General features: G+C 36.5%; 1 protein-coding gene across 2 annotated transcripts in view; it reads right to left on the bottom strand.

Moving 5' to 3' along the window:
* LOC145669731 (ciliary microtubule associated protein 1A-like) overlaps nucleotides 1-19393 on the bottom strand; it is a 60353-nt gene that overhangs the window by 17128 nt on the left and 23832 nt on the right. For both annotated transcript variants that reach the window (XM_081738053.1, XM_081738054.1), the window contains exons 2-4: nucleotides 17058-17195; nucleotides 8036-8093; nucleotides 1888-1958 (exon numbers count right to left, since the gene is read on the bottom strand). In XM_081738053.1, coding sequence (XP_081594179.1) covers nucleotides 1888-1958; nucleotides 8036-8093; nucleotides 17058-17166 — 238 coding nt within the window. In that variant the 5' untranslated portion in view covers nucleotides 17167-17195. The remainder of the gene's footprint in view (nucleotides 1-1887; nucleotides 1959-8035; nucleotides 8094-17057; nucleotides 17196-19393) is intronic.

Here is a 19393-nt window from a genome sequence, read left to right on the forward strand (position 1 = left end):
ACAATAATAATAATAATAATAATAATAATAATAATAATAATAATAATAATAATAATAATAATAATAATAATAATAATAATAATAATAATAATAATAATAATAAAAACAGAATATAATTGATACCATATGTATAGTTTTAAGTACTAAATATCCCTATATCATGTATTTAAGTATTAATGTTTCTGTTTGAAGAATGGGTTTAAATTTTGAAATCACTGTAATAAAATGTAAAATATAAGCTAGGACTATGGGGGCGCCAAAAAGTCACTTTGCCCGGGTGAGAATTTAGCCTTGGTTCGCTACTGGAGGCATTCGAATTTTGTGTGAGACATTGAGTTTAGATGAATTCTGTATGAAAGACGTGGAAGAAAGAACTCAAAATATTTGTCTACAAATAATTGGGGGCATTTGCTAGTTTTGTAATATGTAAGATATTTCTCAGTCACGCATATAACACTGTGTTACAATCACACACATATCAGAGATATACGAAGGGGGTTCAATAATTATTGTCCCCGGCATATTTAAAATACTTGAGCTGGGGTGGATGATAAGGAATATTGTAGCCTAATGTCTTAGACGTCTATATGCTAAATTTCAGAACAATAGTTGCTATATTAATAGTCTTTTTTGTCATTTCAGGTGTGAGAGATGGCACCTAGCTTGAAAAATGGATAAAACCGAACAACGAGCTGTCATCAAGTACCTCCAGAAAAAGGGTTAAGCCCAAAGGAGATTCATGAAGACATGATCAGTGTGTTGGGTGATGGGGCTCCTTTCTGCCAGGTGGTAAAGAACTGGTGCCGCGACTTCCGTTGCAGCAGGGAAAGCTGTCAACAGGCCCCTGGTGCTGGTCCTCCAACAGCAGCATGCATCCCAGAAAATATTGATGCTGTGTATGATACGATTATAGCAGACAGACGAATCACGGTGCAACAGTTAGCAGACATCATGCACATCTCTGTAGGCTCAGTGGAAACCATTGTGCATGAACACTTGTGATTCAGAAAGGTGCCAGCGCGCCCAAAATGTTATCTCGTGAACATCAGAAAGACAGAGTTCGATATTCAAGGGCAGGCTTGGAGGTTATGGGGACAGACGTGAAACAGTTTTGTAATAGATTTGTGACAGTGGATGAGACGTGGCTCCACGACTATGATCCCGAGTCCAAACGACAGAGCGTGGAGTGGCGGCACAGCAGTTCGCCTTCCCCACGCAAGTTCAAGGTGCAAGCATCAGCACACAAGGTTATGGCCACAATTTTTGGGGATGCGAAGGGTGTGTTCCTTATTGACTACCTGGAGGTTGGACACACTATCACGGGGGCCTATTATGCAGCCCTAATCCCTAAGTTACGTGAAGCAATCAAGGAAAAACGGCGCGGGATGTTGCAGCGAACAGTGCTGTTCCACCAAGATCATGCTCCGACCCACAAAAGCCATCTTACTGGTACCGCAATCCATGCTGCTGATTTTGATGTGTTAGAACATCCTCCCTACCCACCGGACTTCGTCCCTAGTGACTCATTTCTTCCCAAAATTGAAGGAGCGCCTCAAGGGGAAGAAGTTTCACTCAAATGCAGCTGTTATTGGAGCTGTGGAGGAATGGCTCACGGCTCAGCCAGAGACTATCTTTGAAGCTGGCATTGTGGCTTTACAGCATAGGGGGAAGAAGTGCATTACTATGAAAGGAGACTTTTTGGAAAAATAATACTGCTTATAGGTCAGGGACAATAATTATTGAAACACCCTCGTATGTACAAACTTCAATGCCACAGTTTAGACCATTCCATGAAATCAATTTTTAAACTAATTACCATATTATTGGAGATATACGTATCAGAATTTAATTTTTAAAAATCTTTTAGTGTGAAGAAACTATACTCACCTTTGGCACTAAGTCCAGTAACATTATACTGTCCTGGTCCTGGTCCCGGACTGTCATTCTTATTGTCGTGTCTGAAGAAAGGAACAAAGAAAGATTATTAGGCTCCATTTTTTCTCGAAGATTTCTAAGTACCATTTTTGCAATTTTGATTTCAGTAAGAAAAAAAAACTCCTTAAGTTATGCGTACTAAAATTTAGATGTGTCCACGTGCAAGTTATCGACGAAACGAACTGCATAAGCTGGTAAAAAATATCATTACATTTGTACAGAACGTGCTGGGCTGTAGATTAAGAATAGTCTACCAAAGTTTTTAAAATAAAGCACTTTTTCTTTTACTTTTCTTGCTTTAAGTGATTCCTTAAGACGTTCTGAACCAGTAGCGTAGCCAGGATGTGTGTTGGGGGGGGGGACAAATGCTGTTATAGGTACCCATAGAAAAATTACAAACAAAAAATATATAAACATAAAAAGATATAAAAAATTACATACATCAAAGAACCAAATTAAATTGTCGGACCTCTTTGGGGGGGGGCCGGCCCCTCTGCCCCCCCTTCCCTACGCCACTGTTCTAAACTGTTATTACCCTGGCGCATGCTCAAATAATTGCGTACGGATGGATAATATGCGTGCAAATTGATGTGCCCTGGAAATGACTACGTGCGATCCTAGTACCTGCTGGCCTATTATATGCAATTACTTCATCACGGAAGTCTCTCGTAGTGTAATTAGAAGTTGGGTGATATCAATAAAAATAAGTAACTACTCCTGAGAAGTCCTGCTCGAGAATCGGAGTAACTACACCTGGAGTAATCTCCTCCCTCAATTTCGTATCAATAAAACAAGCCACTACTCAGGTCTAGTCTGCTCCAGATTTATGAACGTTTACTCGCGCTTCCTCTGCACGTAGCACTGATTTGTATCAATAAAAGAAGTAGTTACTCATTTCTCCCATCCGTCGCGCGGTCATTTCGGCAAGTACCACGGGCAAGTAGCAACGACAGTTTCAATCAAAGTGCATTTGTGGATATTATAAAAGAGTTTCCAGTAGTACTTTCAAAGTCACAATTACCAGAAAGTAAACAAAGGAAAGCCGAAGCTTTGAAGGCAATTACAGTGAAATGCAAGGAAATATCAAATACATCTACGACTGAGACACAAATCCAAAAGAGAATCTTTAATATCCGAGCAGCGAGCATTAAATAATAATAATAATAATAATAATAATAATAATAATAATAATAATAATAATAATAATAATAATAATAATAATAATAATAATAATAATAATAATAATTTGAAAAAGAAAACGGGAAACAAGAAAGTAATACTGAAACCACGGGAACGAACCTCTTGGAACTGATGGATGTTGATTGGAATCCAGCAATATCAAGATTAGCACGACAAGTGCATATCACGTGTTGTCCAAGGTCTTGTCCAAGATTGTTTGGCTTTAAGAACGAAATCAGACACTTGGTCCCTTTGTTTCCTTTTTTAAATAGTACAGCCAGTCACGTCGTAAAGCACGTCCATCTGATTGCGTTTTCCACACCACACCACCGCTTTCACCTTGGCATAAAAAATATACATTCTCATGTATACACCCTTCCTATCAGCGTTGAGTTGAGTTGATTTTGAGTTTAATGCCCTTTTCAGTAACGAGGCTATATGAGACGGGACCCATTGATTAACTTGGAATCCGAACCATAAGAGCTCCCACCGGGAATCGAACGCGGGTCTCTCAAGCCAAAGGCATGTACGCTATCCGCTTAGCCACGAAGGAGCTCTCCCTATTAGCGTATTCGTCTCCAAAATACTAGGTTTCTTTACTACCACGTGTTTATAGTCAAGTGCTCCGATAACACCCGGAAATGTATATTGTTCTTGCCACTCTGCCTTTGCTGTTTGAATATTACACACACCTCCGGAAACAATCAATTTTCAGATTTCGCAATAATCGCATACATTACACTTGTAGTAGTCATAGACACAGTACTTTGAGCCACAACAGAATCCCCTGACATTCAGACCTGGAATCCCGGATCACTCACGTAAAGCAAGAAAACCCGCATCTTTTCATCATTACGAGTGCATCACCCCAAATTTCCGTTGATTCTCCTAAAAAAATCTTGTGCTAACTATTCTACATTTTCTTTCATGAACCTATGTTTTTCGCAATCTCCATTTGCAACATTTCTGTGCAATTTATAAATTTTGCTACATAGCAAAACAATCATATACTCTGCCATATTTCGCACGGAGTCACCTATTTAGCTTGCTCCACAAATTTGGAGAAGTTACTAGCATCACAGAAGAGTCTTTGATTTTTATTGATATCAAACGCGGAGTAGTTACTCGGCACGAGAATGGAGGTGTGGTTACTTCGAAAGGGCGGGGATTCTTCGAGGTCAGCCGAGACGACTAGTTCTCAGTTCTCTTTTTATTGATACCAATGCGAGTAACTACTTCAAAATTGGGCGTAATGAGTAACTTCTCCGTTTTATTGATATCACCCGTTGTTTCTTAGAGTAAGAGTTGCATTCATGGGTGCAGATTCACTTTACGACGAATTCCTCTTATGAATACACGTTCACACATATGTCATAAAAACTACTGTGCAAAAAGCGAGAAGTTCTAGGATGCTGGTCTGCACGTATAAGTGAAGACGGGTTAGTAGCAGTTTTTTTTTCTTTCTTTATTAAAGCTCAATACTCAATTCACATAGTAAGTCGAGCGAGTGAGGGCTGGTTAATAGCCAGGTTGATTACTTTCTTTATTATGACTCAATGTGGATACGGACTAGTATTCTAGAACTCTTGTCTAGAAAGCGCAAACCAACTTATGCTAGCGGACACTAAAAGCGAGAATGCTCTCTGAGTCAGAGTAGAAGTGCAGCAGGGGGGTCAATACTATTATTGCATTACTATACCCAATTATCCATATCCTATACTATACCCATTACTATAACTAATACTATTATTGTATTACCAGTGGCGTATTTACGATTTTGTTTCGGGGAGTGGTTGCTAACTTTCGGGAAGCTTTGCCTGGAAATGTGAAAATTCTGCAAGATATTTCAGTTTCAGTTACTTTACGATAGTAAGTATGATTTCGGGGGGGGGGGGCTTAAATCCGGAGCCCTTAAATACGCCACTGTGCATTCCATTATCAATACCTACTACCAACAATGTTCATAGGTTTCCTTAAGAAAATTTCCCTCGACTGACACAAAGCTTTCCCTTTTCTTATCAAATTTTCCGTCGTTTGTTGAGTTCTAATTCCTATGACACAAGTTACATGGTAAGATTAATTTATGAATATTAAATGAAGTGCCAACAACTTTTATTTAATTCGTTTGCTTTTTCTTTCTTTTTTCTTTTCTTTTTTTTTTACTTTTTTAAAACAAAAAATACACACAAATAGAATAATTATTGCAAATTCTGCCACTTTCAACAGACAGACGACACACTTTTGGTATTGTATTTTTTATTTCTAAAGAATAAATAAAAAATTAAGCATTCATATTGGTCCATCAGTCAGCGCGAGAATTTCCCTGGATTTTTCATGTTTTGTCGAAAAAATCCCTTTTTGCTACTTTTACACCTATGAAATTTACCTAGATTAGGGAAACTTCCCTGAAAATACGAACACTGGCTACAAATAACCTAAAAACACTGCTTTCAACAAAAAAGAAGAAGAAGAAAGAGTATAACTAAAGTAGTATTACGTTCTAGTAGCAAAAATGGGCTAATCGAAGAAGATGAGACTCTCCGAAAAGCATTATGTTAACACTTATTTAACCCAGGGCGCAAAATTTCCTTTTGCCAAGTCGCAATTGGCGACTGGAAATTTAGAGCTGGCGACCAGCGTTCAGTAGGAATGGTTTCTAACTCACAGGGCTGCGCAGTTTCTGTTTCGCACGAAAATAATTGTCATTGAGTGAGAGAAAACACGAAATATGAAGTCTTCACAACGGACATGAAAAGTGAAGTCTTCACAATATTGTAATTTGACCCTCTGTACTGGATGATTTGCTAACAATTTCCATCAATGGCCCTTCACTTAAGGACTTTGATGCGGAAACTGCAATCGACAACTGGTGTTTCAGTGTACAGAGAGAGCGTTTCACAAATGTGAAGTATTAAAGTAAGATATTTTTAACATGTATATGAATTGTTCAATTCAAAATTGATTATCCTGAATCTAATTGTCTATGCCCTGATGTAATCTCTTTCTTTGTCAAATCTAAGGCAGTTGGGTAGGGGGAAGAGTGAGCTCAGCCCATAATTTGTACGTGAGAGGTACTGGTGACCTTCATTTTTGGATCGGCGACTGCGTCTGACTTTGAAATTTTGTACCCTGATTTAACGTACAACCTCCCAAATTCTAGTCTCTACAGGTTATGCGAAAATACGATTTTCCAACTTTTTATTATTTATTTTTAGTTAAGAAAATTTTGTCAACCGATAGTTGATAGACCTTCGTATTTGGCTTTCTAATCTAGTAATTCCGATGATTACCCTACATCCAACCAACATTTTTCTTATAGGAATAATAAGCTAAAAATGTCGTTTCTATATGAACAAACGATGTAACTGGATAAACGTTAATTGATGTTAATACTATTTAGATACTAGTTACTTTGGACGCCAAGGTTTAAAAGAAAACCAGCTATACCAGCAATTCAAATTTCGCATCAGAATTACACTTTTTAAAAAGGGAATGTTATTTTAGTAAGTGCTGGTTCAACATTCTAATATTTAACTTCAAAAATATTTAGCGAAGTTCACAGAATATATATACACAAAGTGTTAATGAACTATTCCGACAAACTGTAAAAGTGATTCCTCACATCAAAATAAGAAAAAAAAAAGTTTATATGGACACGTGGGCAAAAAAAAAAAAAAAACGCATAGTATTAGAATCAGAACCGTCCAAAAACGTGGGAAAACAATGTACACTCATGTCCAAAATGATTGCCGCATATCTATAACTGTCTTCTTGTAAGAATATAATTTGATAATGAATTTGCAGGGTATTTTTAATACTGATACTATATGTATAATCGAGAAATGTATATTTGTGGTGAATTTCATAGGAAAAGAACTATAAATACGAAAATTAGAATGAGTAAACCAAAATGTTGCTAAATGGACAAAAAAGTTTTATTTTTGTTTTATTGTTCTTATTTACTGCCCTTTTGACATGAAATTTGCCACATACATGCCTTTGCCGATTATACACACACTAACATTATAAGAAATACCGGGCGAATTCGTTATCAAATTATATTCCTAGAACAACATATTTATAGACTTGCGACAATAATTTTGGACATGAGTGTACATTGCAAAACGCATTATGTCGAACATTATCTTTGGTGCTGGAGATCCGAATTCGATTCCCGGTGGGAGCTCACGTGGTTCGAATTTCATGTTAGTCATTAGATCCACGTCTTTTATAACCTCGCTACTGAAAGGGACGCTAAACTCAAAATTAAATCTAGAGCTCCTTCGTGGCTAAGCGGTTAGCGTACGCGCCTTTGGTGTGGAAGACCTGGGCTCGATTACTAGCGGGAGCTCACGTGGTTCGGATTCCACGGTAATCAGTAGGTCCCGTCTCATATAGCCTCGCTGCTGAAAGAGATGTTAAGTAAAAAAGCCAAGTCAACTCTATGAATCCATTATTTGAGGACAGTATCCTCCTTTCAAAGGTGAGTACATATATTTATAACGAACACATCATAGTTAGAAGCTTGAAATTTTGTACAGTTGAAGTTTAGGGGTCTAGAGTCTAAAGTTTATTTACGTGTAGTTATATTAATCTACCCTTACTAGTTTTACTTCTTTTAACTATGGCAATGAGAACGTACCTAATGGTTACGGAAAGTCAATTCTTGCTGTTGGATTTTGTCTTGACGTCCTTTAAAGCAATATTTGAAGTAAATATCGTATGTAAAAGTAGAGGAACGCCTGACTGCTTAACGACTATTATTCTATGTTTACATCCCGAAGTAAAATGAATGAACGATTATGGAAAATGTTCAAAGCACAGACGAACATTTCATCGTGCGTCAAACCAACATGGAACACTGTTCTATGACCTTGATACTGGTTTTGATATGTTATTGTTTGGCGGAAATGGGACTTACCTGCCTCCAAAACTAAATGCGGGAGCCCTTCCTCGTTTGGAGTCATTTATCTGACTACCTGAAATAAAAAAAGAAAGTGCGTGATGTAATTCAGAATTTTCAAATTATCAATTTAAAAAAAGAAACATTGCACTAAATTAATAACATCTCTTACACAGATACTAGGTTGTTAAATAATGTTTCAAAATAAATAAATAAAATATAAGAGGTCTAATCACTGCGAAATTAAAATACCGCTAATTTTACAGTAATTATGTGATATCTTCAAATAGATAAAATATAATCGAAATGTGGAACAAGAGCGCGCTAGCTTTCAGTTTGTAGCCATTTATAAAAGCGAAAATAAATGCCGATTTTCTAAATGGCTGAAAATCGAAAGCAGATAAGTGAGTCTTGATAACGGTATCTCATGTAAAATAATATTACCTAGTGAGGTCTTGTTCCACTTTTCGGTTATATTTTATCTATTTGAAGATACTATCACATAATTACTGTAAAATTAGCGGTATTTCAATTTTGCGGTGATGTGGCCTCTAAAGAATTATTCTTATTGTTTGGAGTCGATGAACGGCGAGATGGTGACATACTCCCAACACATACACACACACACACACACACATATTATGTATATATATATATATATATATATATATATATATATATATATATATATATATATATATATATATATATATATATATATATATATCTTTTACTGTGCAAGGCGCCAAAAGTGTTCAAAAACTTAATGATAATAGAAATGTTCACTGTAAGAGTTTCAACAAGCTGGTTTGAAAACTGATGGTATTGATACACTCCCATTGACCATTGATTAACAGCCTTTGCAATATACAAGAAATAAATATTACAGTTGCAATTACAAAAGGCAATAGGTGAGTGCGAAATCCAAATAAACTCTTTTCACTTTTCAAAGAAAATCCTTGAAGACTGCGACAATCACTTGATTTATTTTGATCCTGTCTGCTTAAAGGTGTGAAAGAGGTTCCTCTTAAAAAGGAAAGATGAATCATACTCAAAGGGCAACGAAACCTTCTGGGTCTGATGTAAGACTTTGAATATTGTTTATTGGCCTACTTTGCTCTTAACAAAAGAATTATATTTATGAAGGAAAAGTTGTAGAAAACTATATAATACTTACTCTTTTACAGCATTCGGATTATTTTAATTCAATCTCTGATACCCCACAACCGTATCCTGATACCGTATTTTAATGCACTGAGTACGCAAGTTGCTACTGAACTTATAAAGTTTTCTGTGTTGTCAGTGCGCTGATTTTTGTATAACTTTGAAGGAGCCGATTCAGGTTTGCCAGATATAATCTAACAAGACATCAATGAGGAATTTAATACAAATACGTCGGCCTAAGCGAACTTTGGGAGGGGGCGGGCCTCCTGGGCTTTCTAGGATCGGCGCCCATACATAGTGTCATCCAAACAAACAAACAAAAAATCTACATGATAAACAGGCCAGGGGCGCCGGTGCTCGAGTACCCTATAGAGTTTATTTGGGGGTGCTCAGCACGCAATGAAAAAGATAGAGGAAAAAGAAGAAAAAGAACAAAGAATACAAACAAAAAAAGAGAAAGAAAGAAAGAAAAAAATCTGATTTTTCGCTGTATTTCTTAAATGATGGTAGTGCCCAATATTTTCATAGAACGGAGAAGGGATATATAAAGTCTGGGCACCCCAGACCAGGATAAAAACACGTTAAATTCCGGAATTTTAACGGTGAGGATTAAAATACTTTTCACCAGGAGCATAGCCAGGAAAGCTCACCCGGATCAAACCCCTCTCTTACTGCAGTGGTATTGACAATGAATTCTGCTTACATGCAGTATATTCTTGTGTTATCCCGAGGTTACGACTTTATATATATATAAATCTATCACAAGAAAATAAGTATTGTACAGTCACGTTAAAAGAAACTTACTCGCTAGAACCTTTATATTTAACCAGTGTTCGAAGTGGAAAAAAAGCAGAGGCGATATGTTTTATTACGATTTTAACTGGACATACAGTGAGGGTATGTTGCCAAAAAGATTGTATTTCTATTTACATAATGACTGAAAACGACTGGAGAGCTTCTCTTTAGTTACGGGGGGGGGGGGGGGGCATGGAGAGACTTTGATCCCTCGCCAACAACTTTTTATCCCCTTATGTTGTATTATAGACAATTATATATAAAATGCTCAAAAATCGAGTTTTTGTATTAACAATTTTCTGTGTGGAAGCTCCCGGACCTCTCTCGACTAAGGGGTATTCCAAACCCCCCGGAAGAATCGCTCCCACAGCAGACAACCTCTAAATCCACTTATGCTCAAAACACGACATTTATATGAAAAGACAAAAAGACACACACATATACATACGAAAGAAACAATTCAATATGGGGCATCGAAATATAAGTTAGATGAACTACTTTCAAGACATCTCATTTTAAAAACGAAAGGTAGGAAAAAGATGTCGTGTTGTCAGATTAGAAATTATTTCTACATAAGGAAAAAAAAAAAAACTTTTTACGTGCAAAGCTATTCGTCAATTACTGTGTATTAAAATGGAGTTATTAAAGTTATTTAGCATCTACTCTCCCGTGGCGGTATGTCTTGATCACTGAAAAAACAGAGATGGTATGGTATACCACCGCATACCATCTCACTTCGATCACTGTATTTAACCCTTTATAAGAATTCATCAGACTAATTATACAATGTATTCTTACGATTTTTCAGGTCATTCTCTGTAGGACATGCCTCAAAATTTATCATCTACGGGTGCAAATGGAAAGTATTGAACAAGTGAAACATAGTCGGTGAGTCGAACTCAAAAGTTCCCAGCGCGCAAAGCTGTGGTGGAACACAGACTGTTGCCAAGCCGAGCCTGTCCCTGGTTAAGCACGGCCACCACAGGTGCCCCACAAAAAAGCAGGAGATTTATTGTAGATTCTGTAATATGAGGTGGATACACTTATTTTCATTTATATTTTACTGACACTGTCACTTGAATGTTCATAATCAATGCAAATGCTCAAAATGATTCCCTTTGGCTTCCACACAGCGGCGTAGACGTTGTAACCAATTTCCGGTGGCATTCTGGATAGTTTGAGATGTAACGTTGTTCCAGGCGTCTGTCAGTACAGCTTTCAAGCTATCAATGTTTGTGATGTCTCTATCGTGTTCTTGAACCTTCTGTAGCAGTATACCTCAAATGCAATAATCCATCACGTTGAGATCTGGACTTTCAGACGGCCAGACGTTAGATTCGATGAAGTTAGGAGTATTAATTCTTATCCATGTCACAGTATCGATTGCTGTATGGGCCTTCGCACCGTCTTGTTGCCATGTCCATTCGTGATCACGCATAACTGTGTTAATGTCTTGGAACGTCTGGGTGCACATACGTAATGGAACAGCACAAAACTATACAACTGCACATAACACATTATTGTACATATAATCACTCTTATTGTAGAAAATCCAAATTTCCTGCCTTTTTGTGGGACACGTTATATATATATATATATATATATATATATATATATATATATATATATATATATATATATATATATATGTGTGTGTGTGTGTGTGTGTGTGTGTGTGTGTGTGAGAGAGAGAGAGAGAGCTCTCCTTCATGAGTTTCTGGCTTCGTCTCTGCTTTTCACTGCGTTTTTTCACGATGACGAATTAAATGAGAGTTTCCCTGTACTATCTCGCTTCTTGTAACACAAATGATTGGCGTTCAGAATAGCGTGACGAGAACTAAGATCGGGAATTAGAAGTCCAGGAATTTCATGGTTACGCTACCATACTCTTATTCAAGAATATTTATTTTTCACTGTGAAACAAAAAGGAGAAAAGAAAGCCACGATAAAACTTCCATTTTCATTGAAAAATAGCTAAATTTGTATTTTCAGGAGGACCAATTTTCAAACTTTTCCTGGAAAGAAACTTAGGACCTCCCACTAAGCCTGGATAGTATTGTATACCCTGAGATCTTCCGATCGTGAACTGTGATTTAGAGCACCTCTACTAATCTTAAAAACTCGGGGTTCCTCGACGAGGCACAATTTTCTGGATTCATGGTTCATTGAGAATTTTACAGTATGTACACTCATGTCCAAAATTATTGTCGCATATCTATAACTATGTTGTTCTAGGAATATAATTTGATAACTATTTCGCCCGGTATTTCTTATAATGTTTGTACGTGTATAATCGGCAAAGACATGTATGTGGCAAATGTCATGTCAAAAGAGCAGTAAATAAGAACGATAAAACTTTCTTGTCCATTTAACAACATTTGGTTTACTCATTCTAATTTTCTTATTTATAATTCTTTTCCTATGAAATTTACTACAAATATACATTTCCCGATTATACACATAGTATCAGTATTAAAAGTACCCTGCAAAATCATTATCAAAATATATTCTTACAAGAAGACAGTTATAGATATGCGACAATGTACATTTCAAAATAGAACTTCATCCTGGTTCTTTTAACTTTTGGCGAGAAAGTCTCAGCTTAGATTCTCAGGAATAAATATTTAGGCTGAAAATTAAACTGTAAACTTACACTTCAAATAGCCTCGTCACTCCATGTAAAAATGTTCACCTCTCACACAAAGAGTCGTAGATTCAATTGCACGTTTGTAGCGGTGAACATCATGTTTGGAAGTTTTCTCAGCGTTCTCTCAGAGTCAGTGACGTATGCAAGATGAGTTTCAGGGCTTAAATTCCCCTTGAGCCAGATATCATGGAAAAATAACCATTTACTATGTTAAGATAGGTCTATAGTTTCATTTCCGTTTATGTCACGGTTGTTATAAACGGGAATGAAACTGAATGTTTGAACTGCACCTTGATTAAATTTTGCGTACGCCACTGTTCAGAGTTCATTCTCATTCTACAAATTCTTACAAGCTCGCTCTTTTCTTGTCGTGGTCCCGGATTCGATTCCCAGTAGGAGACTATTGAGTTCATTAAGGTGGTTAGGATTTCATCTTAAATTGTTAGTCCATGTCGCATATGACCTCAGTACCGAAAAGGGACGCTAACCTTAACAAAGAAACCCTAAATGCATATAGATAAATATGTGTTTGGCAATGATTAAAAGTTATCCTACATCTGAACCAACGGCGCTGACTTTCCAAAATTTATGTGGGTGCATATCAATGGCGGGACGTGTTATTTTTTGATCGATTTCCGTTTAGTTAAAATCTTTTATGAACACTGTCGTAAAGGGCTGTGCTGTGATAAAGTAAAATGCCCTGCTATAGCTCACTTAGTAACGCGGCTGACTTAAGCGCAAGAGAAACGGGTTCAAACCTGGGTCTAAGTTTAAGTTACTGTAATGAATATTCTCAACATATGTAATCGTAACATTAAGTGTCCGCTTTCAACAATTTACATGATGTACAATAATTGCAAGAGGCAATCATATCAACACGTTACTAAAAGAAAATGCCACATTCATACAAATTAAAATGAAAGAAAAAATCTTCATAAAAAGCAAATAATGTTAATGGTATTGCAGAAGGAACTGTGCAAGGATTTTGTTGAGAACATAAACTACATACTGACTAACTTAAGAGTCTTCATCCCGGCGAAATTAAAATACCGCTAATTTTACAGTAATTATGTGATATCTTAAAATAGATAAAAGATAATCGAAATGTGGAACAAGAGCGCCCTAGACAATATTATTTTACAGGAGAAACCGTTATCACGACTCACTTATCTGCTTTCGATTTCGAGCCATTTTGAAAATCGGCATTTATTTTCGCGTTTCTAAACAGCAGAAAAGGGAAAGCCACTAGGTGACTTGTGATAACGGTACCTCACGCAAAATAATATTGTCTAGGGCGCGCTTGTTCCACATTTCAATTATCTTTTATCTATTTGAAGATATCACATAATTACTGTAAAATTAGCGGTATTTTAATTTCGCCGGGATGAAGACTTTTAAGTGTGTTGTTTGGTTGCCTTTGCGTAAACATATTGGGAACAAACAATTAGGATTTAGAAATTTTAACTTCCATTTCAATGTTTTAATTGCTTATTATTTTTTTGATAATGGCAAGTGAGAAATATTTATTTTATTTTGTTTCTATCAAAATAATAATCTTGTGGGTGCAGCGCGCCTACAAGATTATTTGTGTGGGTGCTGGAGTCCCGGAGCACCCACGTAGTCGGTGCGCATGATCTGAACCACGGAATTTTAACTGAAACAAAATTATCTCTGACCAGTTTGATTTACAGTCCGACCGAAAAGAATAGTAATCTGTGAGTAGTGTCATTTCTATTTCTTAAGAAATAGTGTAAGAATTATTATTTTAAAAAATGGAGAAGGGTAAAGAAATTATCGTAAACTCAAATCGAATCGAATATTCATCTGTGCAAGTGTAATCTGTAAACATGTATTCTACTCAACAAACTAGGGGTCTTGACCTACTGAACATCTATGGATTCGCCACTGTTTTGTATTGTTAATACGAGTCAGTTTTATGTAATCATTTATCACGTTTTCCTCAAAACCACGCCAGACAACACAAAAAATATGCAACTTGATTGCGTACGTACTAATGATCAGAAGTGCCTATTTCTGTATAGACCCTATATATTAGGGAGAGCTTTCAGATATATGTGATTCATTGTCATATATCCAAGAAAATATATCCAGATTCTTGGGAGCAAACTTTGGAAGGTATGGCACCCTCGACCTCCCCAGAACCGACAAACATACCATTAATGTAAAGCACTATCAAAAGCATGATCATTGTTATTTTTCCACATATAAAACATGTATCGTAAGTTTAGATTGCTTTTTCCACTTCTACGTAAGAGGTACGTTTATCTAAATAGCAACATATTTTAACATTCAATAAATGGGTATTCAAAAGGTTGATTTTTCAAGGATATTAGTCTGAGAGATTATGAGAATATCCGGTTTTTGCTTTGTTTTGGTGTATCATGTATCGCATTTAATTGGAATGTGCCAGGAGACGGAAGTTGTCGTGACGTATCTCAGCAACTAATCAACTGATTGCACGGAACGATGGAAAAACCTGGAAAACATTTCCCACCCGCCCATCCTGAAACATAAACAGTGTTGTCTAAATACTTGTATTTGCTCAGAAGATGTGCAGCATTCGAGGTCACTTTTTTATTTTTTTTGATTCAGTCCTTGTACGCACCAACACCATTACCGTTTCACATTTATTTAAGAATAAATCTTTAACATTAAAACCAAAACAATCCTTAAACAAATAAAATAGAATAAAAATGAAACGAAATCTTTTAGTTTAACGTCTCACAATTATGCCCTTTAGGCTAAAGGAGATCGATGATTATGGCAAGTGAATGATGATGGATGAATTAGTGGAATGCGAATCTAGAAGGAAACGCGAGTACCCCCGAGAAAACCCACGGACAAGAAAATAAAATAAAATAACATGAGTCACAAAGATATTTCATTATACATGGTATACCCAGGGTCTACGATTTTTCCAATGGCACAGTACTTCAGTGTAAACGATAGACATCTTAGTGTAGCTGAAAATCTTTGTTTTACGTCCCAGTGTTATGTCGGCTAGGCTAAAGGGGACGCTGATGATGAGAAATGAATGCGATTGTGGAATGAATAAAGTGGGAGGAAACGGGAGAACCCCGAGAAAACCCACAAACATTGTGTTTGTTCACCAAAAAGTCCACTTGACGCGAGCTGGGATCGAACCAGGGACCCCACGCACCAGATTACTGTAGCTCAGCGCTATAACTTGGAATTTTCCCTAGAAAAATATTAAGTTGGGTTTCCATTTTAAAAAATGAAATTTTGACCCCCATAGAATTTAAAGTTTCAAGAAAATTTCCATTTCTTCTACGGGCCCTAGTTGGCGATTTACTCAAGTAAGACCCAGATTACTTGTATATTTATGCTTTATCTTAGGAAAATATATATTGTTCAGATAATACGATAGTAGCAACCAGTGGCGGAACCAAGGGGAAGCTATAGGCTCCCCTGACGCTCAGGTATACACTGGATAAGGTGGGCTTCAATCCTGCTTTACACTGGATAAAGCGGTAAACTATGGTTTAGCCCCTCCCTATATCATATCCTGGATCCGCCACTGGTAGCAGCGTTTTAAATTATTTTCAGTTCTTTTGAAATGGTATGGTGAGCCCATTCCATGCTTCATGTTGGGTACACTATTACCAGCCAGAAACAAAACAACAATCCAAACAATGGAAGCACCCCTCCTCCTCTACCCAAAAGAAGGCAAAGGTAATTCCCTCCACTGGCAAAGTGATGGCGTCTGGCTTTTTTTTTTATTCCTAAGGTGTGATATTCATTGATTACCTGCAAAGGTGTCATACCATCACAGGACAATACTATAGTGACCTTTCGAAAAAAAATCGAGTGCAAATTCAAGAAAAAGGGCTACAAATGATGTCCAGAAACGTTCTCTACCATCATGACAATGCTCCTGGCCACACATCAGTAGCTGCCATGGCTACTGTTCACGAATGTGGGTTTGAAATCGTTCATCACCCACCCTATTCTCCAGATCTGGCCCCCTCAGACTGCCACTTGTTCCCTAATCTTAAAAAGGGTCTAGCAGGACGACGTTTTGCAAGCGATATTGACGTCATGACAGCCGTGGAGGAGTTTCTGTGGTCACAACCTAAGGAATTTTTTTCTACTAGGTTAAGAGCACTGCAGCACCGTTGGAACAAGTGTGTTACCGTCCAAGGGGATTATTTTGAAAAATAAAGTTATTACCAAATCTGTACTTCTTATAGTTTCCTCAAGGCTCAAAATTTTTCAGTCACCCCTCGTATTTGTTGCTAATCAAGTTATATATATATATATATATATATATATATATATATATATATATATATATATATATATATATATATATATATATATATATATATATATATAGAGAGAGAGAGAGAGAGAGAGAGAGAGAGAGAGAAATCAGAAAAAATTGATACTTACCAACGAGAGGGGGCAGGTTTACACAAGCAGGACCTGGGCTGGAATATTCGGCTGCTATCGGTCCTCGCCTTTTGGTGGGTGTCCAAGGTCTCTGTTGAAAGCCTCCCATTGTATTTGAGCACTTGTGAAGTTTTAAGTCTGTAATACAAGAAAATAAAATTTATAAATAAAAAATCAAGTGTTACCTACAATTTTAGATTTCTACAGTAATATTTATACAAGAACCTTTTATAGAGAAACTTCTTACACATATTATAAAGTCGAGTTACTTTCACGATGGTTGAAAGCGTGTTATTTAAAAAGTTCCAAGTCTGTTTGTAGTCTTTCTATATACGAAATGAAATTAAATCTTCCAGTTTAACATCCCACGTTTATGTCCATTAGGCTAAGGGAGACGGATGATTCAGAAAAGTGAATGATAATGGAATAATTGGTGGAATGAGAATGAGGGAGGAAAAGGAATACCCGAGAAAATCCACGGACATGATGTTATCCACCACAAACTTATTTGTCCGGGGATCGAACCAGGGGCTCCACTCCCCAGAGGAAAGCGCTCTACCACTGTGCCACCGTATTTCCTTTTTGTATACAAATAATATATAGAAAGAGAAATAGAAACTCTCTGCTATATGCTCTATGTTACTGGATGTAGTTGCAGCGCTCATGCAACTACCCAATGTAGACTGCTCCTTTTCGTTCACTTTTTATTTTAATTTTTAAGGAATTTATGTTACCAAAACTCTTTTTATATCTATTTATTCTGTCCGGGAGGGACAAAGATTTCATGAATTACTTGATGAATCGCTATGTAACTTGTGTGTGTGTGGAGGGCGGACTGCCTTTCCAGGGAAGCTCACCGCCGTTCGAGAAGGAAGGGCACTTTAACACAAAATTTTCTTACTCCATATACAATACGAACATGAAATTATAAATTAAGTATCAAATAGGTTCACTACATTACATAAACAAAACAGCACACACACAAATAATAATAATAATAATAATAAAACAAAAATGAGTCGTGGGTCCATTTCAGTACTATTAGGGACCCCAGAAATAATATTTATTCATATGGCTTTGAGATTTATCAATATTGTCCTCTTAATTAATTTGTCAAGTATGGAACGGGCCCAGCGGCGTGAGGGAGGGCCCACAAAAAGTAGCAGAAAGATGGAAAGAAGGGGCCCATTTTCGAATTTTGCGGGAGAGCCGAAAACAACTTTTTCTAGGGGCCTAAATATTAATGCTTCCCCCCTTCCCCGAGAGAAATTAAGTTACGGCCCTGATTCAAAGCCTAAGTAGAAGAAATCAAACGATACAGTAATGATATGGTAGAATTTACATACCACAAATAAGATATTTGGATTTTCTTTCACTGATGTGATACGTCTTTGACTTTCTATCAAATTATCAACGCATATCAACAATTTTTAAATGTTAAAAAAAAAAAGATGAAGATCAAAGTATTGGGACTTAAATATAGTTATATTATAATCTTGAAGAAGCTGAAACCGGAAATTTATGCATCCAATCATATGCTATTAGAGCAACAACTCTTTTTATTGATTTGTTTTGGGTAGACATACGTCTTCTTTCTTTTTTATTTTTATTTTTTTCCCCTTTCTTTTCGCGTTCATCACATGTGTCGTGCATGTTGTTTGGAATTCCCACAACATGGGGTTCCAGTTGATCAATGAATAACTGGTAAGGGGGAATCCTTGTACCTGGTATACCCTGGTTTGAATCGATGAGGTGGGGGAGGGTAGGGGTTAAGTTCCTATTCTTGGGTTCCGCTCAACAGATGTAGGTAGAAAAATACCATTAGTTTCTATTTCCACCTCAAATTCTTATGCACTAAAGCGGAGATTTAAAAAAAAAAAAGATGAAAAAAATAAGTAATTTAAAAAGCTCATTGATTTTAGGAGTTTTTTCCAAAAATTGTTTCAGTGGCGTACCCACGACGATATGAGAGATTTAACGTCCTCTCCGCACACTTCATAGGGTCTACATAAGCCAATGGATGACATTGTTAATAATTGGTAATTTTAAAAATTAAGTTGTAAATAGTGATGACTTATGAGGGAAGTCAGGTCGGTTAAAACCAATTTTTTATCCCTTCAAACTAAGTGTCTAATATACTTGGGGTTATCACTTTCCAGAACAAAATGTAGGGAGACACTTCATGCAGCTAATGTAGGAGAAATATAGCAGTAGCCCATTTTCAATAATAATAATAATAATAATAATAATAATAATAATAATAATAATAATAATAATAATAATAATAATAATAATAATAATAATAATAATAATAATAATAATAATAATAATTATTA

The sequence above is a fragment of the Thermobia domestica genome, chromosome 14 (genome assembly GCF_964235325.1).
Source record: "Thermobia domestica chromosome 14, izTheDome1.hap1.1, whole genome shotgun sequence".
Classification (NCBI taxonomy): domain Eukaryota; kingdom Metazoa; phylum Arthropoda; class Insecta; order Zygentoma; family Lepismatidae; genus Thermobia; species Thermobia domestica.